Source organism: Belonocnema kinseyi, chromosome 9, assembly GCF_010883055.1.
Source record: "Belonocnema kinseyi isolate 2016_QV_RU_SX_M_011 chromosome 9, B_treatae_v1, whole genome shotgun sequence".
Lineage (NCBI taxonomy): Eukaryota > Metazoa > Arthropoda > Insecta > Hymenoptera > Cynipidae > Belonocnema > Belonocnema kinseyi.
The window spans coordinates 118,589,395-118,599,867 of NC_046665.1; the positions used below are offsets into that span (position 1 = coordinate 118,589,395).

Here is a 10,473-nt window from a genome sequence, read left to right on the forward strand (position 1 = left end):
AGACAAATTTTCAACAAAAATCATAAATATTCAACTAGAATTCTTGAATTTTCAAACGAAAAGAAGAATTTTTAAACGAGGAGGTTTACTTTCAAAGAAAAATATCATTTTCTACCAAAAAATCGATTTTTTTTTTAATCCGTGAATTTTAACGATATAGTTGAATTTTAAATTAAAAAAGACAAATTTTCAACAAAAATAATAAATATTTAACTGAAATACTTGAATTTTCAACCGAAAAGAAGAATTTTCAAAGAAGTAGATTCACTTTCAAAGAAAAAGAAATTTTTTTACAAAAAAAAAACGATTTTTTTTTAACAAAATCCGTGAATTTTCAAAAGAAATACTTGAATTTTCAATTAAAAAGGACAAATTTTCAACAAAAATAATATATATTTAAATGGTATACTTGAATTTTTAATCGAAAAGAAGAATTTTTAAACAACCAGATTCACTTTCAAAAAAAAAGAAATTTTTTTACAAAAAAAATCCCAGAATTTTCAAAAGTAATAGTTGAATTTTCAATTAAAAAAGACAAATTTACAATTAAAATAATATATATTTCACTGGAATAATTGAATTTTTAACCGAAAAAAGAATTTTCAAACAAATAAATTCACTTTCCGTGAATTTTCTATTAAAAAAGACAAATTTTCAAAAAAAATAATAAATATTTAACTGGAATACTTGAATTTTTAATCGAAAAGAAGAATTTTTAAACAAGTAGATTCACTTTAAAAAAAAGTGATCATTTTCTATTAAAAAAAATCGATTTTTTATCAAAATCCGTGAATTTTCAAAGAAATAATTGAACTTTCAATTAAAAAAGACAAATTTTCAACAAAAATAATAAATATTTAACTGGAATTCTTGAATTTTCAACCGAAAAGAAGAATTTTTAAACAAGGAAATTCACTTTCAAAGAAAAAGATCATTTTCTACAAAAAAATCGATTTTTTTTTAAATCCGTGAATTTTCAACGAAATGGTTGAAATTTCAATTAAAAAAGACAAACTTTCATCCTAATTATTTAATTTTATATTAGAAAAAATCAATTTTGTACTAAAAATGTAAGAATTAAATTTTCAATTGAAGAAATTAATTATCTACCAAATTTATGAATTTTCAACTAAAATTATGAATCTTCAACTGGAATATGTGAATTTTATTAAAATTTACCTACCAGAAAGATCAATTTTTAATCATAAAAATTAATTTTCGACAGAAAAAGATGAATTTTCCACAAAGTACACACATTTTCACACCAATAGTTCAATTTTTAAATTAAAAATATAAATTTCCAACCAAATAGTTGAATTTTTATCCAAAAATATAAATTTTCAACCAAAAATAGAATAGTTCAATTTTTCGTTAAAAATCTAATTCTTAACAAAAAAAAAATAAAACAAAACATGCATTTTCAGTAAAATAGTTAAATTTTTGCTGAAATATTTAAAGTTTAAGTTAAAAAAATAGATTTTCAATCAAAATTTTCAGACAGAATTAAATTATAATTCAGAAATATTTCTATTATGAAATACTACTTCTACTCGAAAAACTATTTGAATTCCTTTCTTTTTCTTTTTCTTTTTAATTTGGAAAAGGGAACTTTTAAATTGTGACCAATTCTAACTTCGAACAGGAATTTTTAAAACTATTTTCTTCTAAATTCGAATAATAATTCTTTAAAAAAATTCCCGTTTAATGTGAAAAATTTCCTGTTCCGTGTGAAATTACATTTCTTCACCGAAACTCCCTGTCCTGAAATATAAATCGACTAAAACATGATAAATCCATTTTTTGAAAAATTGAACTTTAGTCAGCGAAAAAAATTTCACAGAGCAAAATTTTTTACCGTGATCAGAAGTAAATTTTTAGTTTTAAAAATAAATTTACGGTTTTCCGGTCAAGTTGCCATTTTGAGTTGTAAAATTTTATTCATTTTTTTAATACTTACAATTACTACTCAAAATCCATTTTCCGTGAAGAATAGAAAGTAAAATATCGTAAGTAAGTTTCCGAAAGGGATGCTCATCAGATTCAACTTCGATTATGACGTGTGTCACACTTGGTCTGTAAAAAAAGGTTAATTAAGGGCAAATATTTTTTTTATAACTATTTATAAGATTTAAAATCGAAATCTATTGAATTTTCAACAAAATATCTGCATTTTATACCAAAAAATGATTAATTTTCTGCTAAAGAGATGAATTTTCAAAAAGAGTTGATATTTCAAACAAGAAAGATTTTTCAGTCATGAAAGAAGAAAATCCAATAAAACTATTGAATATTCGAGACAAAAAGATGCATTTTTTAGAAAACAGTTTAATTTTCTATCCGAAAATATGAATTCTCAACAAAAAATGTAATAGTTGATATTTCAAACGATAAATAATTTCAGTTTGAAAATCAAAAACAGTTGAATTCAACCAAAAAAGGTGGACTTTGAATATTAATTTTTTTGCAAAATTGATGAATTTTCCAATAAAATAAATGAATTTTTAACTAAAGAAGATTAATTTGCAATTTAAAGTATCAATTTTCAATCAGAAATATAATAGCTAAATTTTCAGATCAAAAAATTTATTTCCGACCAAGCAGAAACGAATTTTAAACAAAACAGTTAAATTTTAAAACAAAAATGGAATAGTTGATATTTCAAACAAAAAATAATTTAAGTTTGAAAATAAAAAATATTTCAATTCTATCCAAACAGATTGATTTTTCAAGCAAAAGAGGCAATTTTTTAAACAAAAATATATAATTTGTGACCAAAATCGACGAGTCTTCAAACGAATTTTGAAAAAAGAAACGTATAATTTTCAACCAAAAAAGATTTTCCAGTCAAGAAAGATTTTTCAAAAATCGATTGTACAATACTTTTAAGTAAAAAAATTAACTTTCTATAAAAAAGTTTAATTTTCAACTAGAAAATATGAATTTTCAACCAAAAAAGTTTATTTTCAAACCAAATAGTTGAATTTTGAACCAAAAGTAGAATAAACTTTCAGTTACAAAAATTAATTTTCGATTAAAAAGATGCATTTTTAAACAAAAAGTTAAACTTTTTTTTACAAAAAAAAAGATTTTTAAAAAAGAAAAAATTAATTTTGAACTAAAAACATAGAATTTTAAACAAAAATACACGAATGTTCAACTAAAAAGATAATTGTCAACCAAAAATGGAATAGTTAAATTTCAAGTTAAAAAATTAATTTTTTAACAAAACTGATCAATTTTTCAACAAAATATGAAATAGTTGAATTTTGAACCAAAAAGAAGAATTTTCAACTAAAAAAGATCAATTGTCAACCAAAAAAAGAATAACTAAATTTTTAGTTAAAAAAAAATAATGTTCAATTAAAATGATGATTTTTTAAGCAAAAAGATTAACTTCTGTTTTACAAAAAAAATGATTTTTTAAAGAAATTAAATGAATTTTCAACTAAAAAGTATAAATTTTTTTAAAAAATACACGAATTTTATTCTAAAAAAAAATTGTCAACCAAAAATAGAATAGTTAAATTTTCACATTAAAAAAATAATTTTCAATCCAAAGATGATTTTTAAAAAATACGAATTTTTAACTAAAACAGATAATTTTTCAACAAAAAATGGAACAATTAAATTTTCGTTAAAAAAATTACTTCTCAATAAAACTGATGAATTTTCAATTAAAATTATGAATCTGTAACTGAAATAGTTGAATTTTCAACCAGAAATGAATTTTCAACTAAAAACTATCAATTTTTCAACAAAATATGAAATAGTTGAATTTTGAACCAAAAAGAAGAATTTTCAACTAAAAAAGATCAATTGTCAACCAAAAAAAAGAATAGCTAAATATTTAGTAAAAAAAATTAATTTTCAATTAAAAAAGATGATTTTTTAATCAAAAAGTTTAACCTTTGTTTTACAAAAAAAGACAATTTAAAAAAAAATTAATTTTCAACTAAAAAGTAGGAATTTTTTAAATAAAATACACGAATTTTCTACTAAAAAAGAGAAATTGCAAAACAAAAATTGAATAGATAAATTTTCAGTTAAAAAAAATTAATTTTGAAGCAAAAAGATGAATTGTGGAACAAAAAGATGAACTTTTTTACAAAAAAAAAAATTATTTTACAAAAAAGACAAGAATTTTCAACTAAAAAATATGAAATTTTTAAACAAAATACACAAATTTTCAATGAAAAATATCAAATTTTAACCAAAAATGGAATAGTTAAATTTTCAGTTGAGAACATTAATTTTCGAGGGAAAAGATTAATTTTCTACCAAGAAAGTCGAATTTTCAACTAAGAAAGATAAATTTTCAACCAAAAATAGAATAAACTTTCAGTAACAAAAATTAATTTTCAATTAAAAAGATGCATTTTTAAATAAAAAGATTAAATGTTTTTTGCAACAACAAAAAATTAATTTTCAACTAAAAACACAAATTTTTTAACAAAAATACACGAATATTCAACTAAAAATTTTTTAACAAAAATGATAAACTTTTGTCCTAAAATGATAATTCTGTAACTGGAATAGTGGAATTTTCAACCAAAGATAAATTTTCAACTAAAAAATATCAATTTTTCAACAAAATATGAAATAGTTAAATTTTTAACCAAAAAGATGAATTTTCAACTCAAAAAGTTTAATTGTCAAGCAAAAAAAGAATAGTTAAATTTTTAGTAAAAAAAATTAATGTTCAATTAAAAAAATATGATTTTTTAAGCAAAAAGATTGACTTTGTTTTACAAAAAAGATGATTTTTTAACAACAAAAAATGATTTTTCAACTAAAATGTAGGAATTTTTTAACAAAATACACGAATTTTATACTAACAAAGAAAAATTGACAAACAAAAATTGAATAGATAAATTTTCAGGTAAAAAAATTAATTTAAAAAAAAACTGATTAACTATGATCTAAAATGATTAATCCATAACTGAAATAGTTCAATTTTCAACTGAAAAATATGAATTTTTTAACAAAATACACAAATTTTCAACTAAAAATGGAATAGTTGAATTTTCAGTTGGGAACATTAATTTTCTACTAAATTGATGAATCTTTAACCAAAAAGATTATGAATTTTTTCTAAAAAAAAAAAAAATGAAATTTTAAGCCAGAATATTAACTTCTGTTTTAAAAAAAGTTTATTTTCCCAAAGAAAATAAAAGAATTTTCAACTAAAAAATACGAATATTTTTAAACAAAATACACGAATTTTATACTAAAAAAGAGAAATTGCCAAACAAAAATTGAATGGTAAATTTTCAACCGAAATTATTAACTTTGATCTAAAATGATTAATCTGTAACTGAAGTAGTTAAATTTTCAACCAAAAAGATGAATTTTCAACTCAAAAAATAAATTCGTCGACCAAAAAAAGAATAGTTTAATTTTTAGTTAAAAAAAATTATATTTCAATTAAAAAAGATTAACTTTTGTTTCACAAAAAAGATGATTTTTCAAAAAAAAATTAATTTTCAACTAAAAAGTATGAATTTAAAAAAAAAAAATACACGGATTTTATACTAAAAAAGAAAAATTGCCAACCAAAAATAGAATAGTTCAATTTTCATTTTCAAAAATTAATTTCCTATCAAAAGATGATTTAAAACAAATATGAACTTTGAACTAAAGCAGACGAATTTTTGAACAAAATACACTAATTTAAACTAAAAAAGATCAATTTTCAGCAAAAAATGGAATAGTTAAATTTTCATTTAAAAAATTACTTCTCAATAAAACTAGTGAATTTTCAATTTAAATTATGAATCTGCAACTGAAATAGTTGAATTTTCAACCAGAAATGAATTTTCAACTAAAAACTATCAATTTTTCAACAAAATATCAAATAGTTGAATTTTGAAATAGATGAAAATGAATTTTCAACTAAAAAAAGATAAATTGTCAACCACAAAAAGTATAGCTAAATTTTTAGATAAAAAAAAATTAATGCTCAATTAAAAAAAAATGATTTTTTAAGCAAAAAGATTAACTTTTGTTGTACAAAAAAAGATGATTTTTCAAATAGAAAATGAATTTTCAACTAAAAATAAAGAAATTTGTAAAGAAAATACACGAATTTTATACTAAAAAAGGGAAATTGCAAACAAAAATTGAATAGATAAATTTTCAGTTAAAAAATTAATTTTTAATAAAACTCATTAACTTTTATCTAAAATGATTAATTTGTAACTAAAATAGTTAAATTTTCAACCAAAAAGGTGAATTTTCTACTAAAAAAAGATAAATTGCTAACTAAAAATACTGTAGTTAAATCTTCATTTACAAAAATTAATTTTCAAGTAAAAAGATGAATTTTTGAACATAAAGATTAACTTTTCTTACCAAACACAAATGATTTTTAACAAAAAGACATGAGTTTTCAAATAAAAAATATGAATTTTTAAAACAAAATACACAAATTTTCAATAAAAAATAACAATTTTTAACCAAATTTTTAACCAAAAGTAAATTTTATATTTAAACAAAATTCAACGAAATAGCTAAATTCTAAACTGAAAAATATGAATGAAAAAAAAATTAATTAAAAGTTTTTTTCTACTAAAATTATAAATCTTCTAGAAAACCGATGAATTTTGAACTCAGTAGATGATTTATCAACTAAAAAGGTGAATTTTCGACCAAAAGGGCGAATTTGAAAGAAAATTATGAATTTTTTTTACAAAAAAATTAATTTTTAACCAAAAAGTTGAACTTCTATTCAAAAAGATAAATATTTTTATCCAAAAAGACGAATCTTTAACAAAATGTATGAATTTTCTACCCAAAAAGACACATTTTCAAGGAAAATTATAAATCTTTCCCGCAAAAAAATGAATTTTTAACCAAATAGTTGAATTTCTAACCAAAGAGATAAATTTCCAACCAAGAAGATTATTTTTCTATAAAAAATAGGAATTTTCAACAAAATAAATATCTTTTCAGTCACATAAATAAATGTTTAACGAAAATGATGAATCTTTTACCGACAAAAATAAATTTTTAAACAAAATGCTGCTTTTTTTAAACTAAAAAAATTAATTTATTACCAAAAAGATGAATTTTCAGCCAAGAATATTAATTTTCTACCAAAAAAGACGAATTTTCAACCGGAAATTGAATATGTTAATTTTTAACAAATAAAAACAAATAATGTTTATACAAAAAATTAATTTTCCACGAAAATATATTTTAAATCAAACCTGAAATAGTTAATTATTCAGCTAAAAAATGTTTTTAAAAAACAAGGTGGATTTTTAACAAAATAAATCAATTATCAATCAAAGAAATACATTTTTAATAAACATAATGAATATTTCACCCAAGAAATTTCATAGTAAATTAATCTTTTTCAGTTGAAACTTCAACTTTTTGGTTCAGAATTCTTGAATTTTGTTGAAAAATTCGTTTTTTTAGTTGAAAAATCAACTTTTTAAGAAAAAGAGATGCATTCTAAAGCACATATTATAGACATTATAACCAAAAAAGATGAATTTTTTATCCGGAAAGACGAATATGTTTAAAAAAATAGTTTAATTTCTACTCATATATTTTTTTTAACTTACAAAGATGAATATTCGACCAAATAGTAACATTTTCAAACAAAAAAGACAAGTTTTTTTAAGAGGCAGTTGAATTTTCAACCAGAAAAATTATATTTTCAACGACAAAGTTCGAATTTTCTATCCAAATTTTTAATCAAAAGAAATGAATTCTGAGCAAAAACATATAAAAGTAGACTTTGCAATAAAAAAAAAATAACTTTAAATCAAAATAGTTGGATTTTTAACAAAAATATGAATTTTGAAACAATCAGATTAATTTTCAAAGAGAAGAATAGTTTTATTCCGAAAAATACAATTTTTTAACAAAGTAAATGATTTTTTAACGAAATAGTTGAATTTTCAATTAAAGAAGAAACAAAATAGTTGAATTTTGAACTAAAAAAAAAAAGAATTTTCAACAGAAAATAGAATGGTTACAGTTTTATCTTAAATAATTAATTTTCCACCAGAAAAAAAAGGAATTTTCAACAAAATAGTTACATTTTCAGGAAAACATTCTTTTTGTTTAAAGGAAAAACAAGTTTTCAATCCAATAGCTCATTATTTAACTGAAATACTAAAATTTTCAACAATAAAAAAAAGAATTTTTAAACAAGGAGATTGACTTTCAAAGCAAAAAATAATGTTCTACTTAAAAAATTAATCTGAAAATAAATACGTGATTTTTCAAAGAAATAGTTGAATTTTCAAATAAAAAAGACAAACTTTGAGGCAAATTGTTGAATTTTAAACTTGAAAAGTTCAATTTGAAACTAAAATGGACAGTTAAATTTTCATTTGAAGGATCTAATTTATAACTAAAATGATGAACTTTCAACCAAAATGATGAAGCTTCATCTGGAATTTTTGAATTTTAAATAAAAAAGATAACAAAATTTTAAGTTAAAAAATATATTTTTCAAGCAAACAGATAAATTTTCAACTAAAATTATGGAATATTAAATTATAATATGTTAAATCTTTAGTTTAAAAAAATTACTTTCTACAAAAATTAACTAACTTTAAAAAAAAATAGTTAGATTTTCAAACAAAGTGATGAATTTTAAACCAGAAAGATAAATTTTTAATGAAATGATAAATATATAACTAGAATAATTGAATTTTTACCAAAAAGATAAATTTTGAGCGAAGAATATTAATTTATACAAAAAATACGAATTTTCGCCTAAAAAGGATCATTCTTCAACCAAAAATTGAATAATTATATTTTTAGTCAAAAAATGAATGTTTAAACAAAATGGTGAATTTTCAATTAAAATTATGGAATATTCAACTGAAATAATATTTACATTTTCAGATAAAAGAAAAAACTAATTTTCAACCAAAAAGCAATAAAAGAAAAATCAATTTTTTAATCACATAAATTATTTTTCAACCAAAGAGATGAATTTTTAATTAAAATTATGAATCTTTAACAAACAAATTTTTAACAACAGTTTAAATTTCAACCAAGAAATTTTATTTCCAACCTAAACAAAAAATTTACAAATAAAACTAAAATGATAATTATTTAACTGAAATACTTAAATTTTCAATCAACACGAAGAAAATTAAATGTTTTTTTTTAAAAATAAATTATTACATTTTTCGTTAAAAATTTATTTTTTGTTGTTCAAAATTACTTTTTTTAACTAATTGAAAATTGGTCATTTATGGAAAATTTGTATTTTTTGGTACAGAACAAAATCAGGAATTGTGCGATGGAAAATTAACTTTACTTTTTAAGAAAAATTTCAAATTTTCTAACTCGAGGTGTCTACTCAAATCCTGGAAAAAACTCCCGAACAAATTATCATTTTTTAAGTAATCGGCTTGGAGTATGCATACAATTTCGGGAGTGTACTATAAATAAAGGTTTTTTTTTTACTTTCTGGGAGTTCAATTATTACTTTTAATTTAGAAAAACTTTGATAAATTATTTTGCAATAGTAAATTAAATTTTTTTATCCGAAAAGACGAATATGTTTAACAAAATAGTTCAATTTCTAATCATATATTTTTTTTTAACTTACAAAGATGAATTTTCGACCAAATAGTAACATTTTAAAACAAAAAAGACAAGTTTTTTTAAGAGGCCGTTGAATTTTCAACGAGAAAAATTATATTTTTAGCGAAAAAGTTCGAATTTTCTATCCAAATTTTTAATCAAAAGAAATGAATTCTGGGAAAAAACATATAAAAGTAGACTTTTTTTTTTGAAAAAAGAGGAATTTTTTAATAAAAGGGGCATAGGGGAAAGAATATGATGTCCATAATACTCACACAAATGCATTTACAATTTTGGCTTTGTGCTTCGAAGTCAGTTGCGATAAGGCAGCAGACGTTGATTTACTTAAAGCACAAGCCAGGATAACGATTTTGGTCATTCCTGATCCGATAGACCGATTTAAAGGGAGACTCATATCACCCAACTTTTCTCTCGTTTCGTTCAATAAATTATCTTGACAGAGGACTTTTCTCATTTCCTCTGTAGTGCAATAATCGCTAAAAAAATTTATTTTCTATAAAATAGAGAAAATCGAAATACAGGGTGTCTAGCGATTCTTAGGAACAAAATTCAAGGTCTTTTCCAGGTTTTCCAGGTCAAGAAATCAAAATTTTCCAGGTCTCCTTTTTTACATCAAATAATGAAATAAACGTTTGTCATACATGTAAAAAATGAGGCATTTTATTTTTTATTGGCTAAAAATTTCTAAAGAAAGACGAATCGTAATTAAACTTTTTTAATTACTTTTAAATCATTGAAATCTTTCAGAAATATTTTGCCAACTTCCAAAGCTTTTGTAAAATCTTAAAAAATTTTTGAAATCTTTGAAATCTTTGTCAACACTTTCTTTAATATTTATTTGCGAAATCTTTTGCGTTTGTTTAAAATCATTGAAGTCTTTTGAAATCTTCTCAA

The 10,473-nt window shown here is 20.8% G+C and overlaps 1 protein-coding gene across 5 annotated transcripts in view; it reads right to left on the minus strand.

Moving 5' to 3' along the window:
* The window catches only part of LOC117179703 (BRCA1-associated RING domain protein 1-like), a 52,257-nt gene that overhangs the window by 16,868 nt on the left and 24,916 nt on the right, over positions 1–10,473 (minus strand). For 4 of the 5 annotated variants that reach the window (XM_033371732.1, XM_033371731.1, XM_033371730.1 and 1 more), the window contains 2 exons: positions 9,834–10,055; positions 1,958–2,073 (listed from right to left, as the gene is read on the minus strand). In XM_033371732.1, coding sequence (XP_033227623.1) covers positions 1,958–2,073; positions 9,834–10,055 — 338 coding nt within the window. The remainder of the gene's footprint in view (positions 1–1,957; positions 2,074–9,833; positions 10,056–10,473) is intronic. The other variant, XM_033371734.1, reaches the window with a different exon arrangement.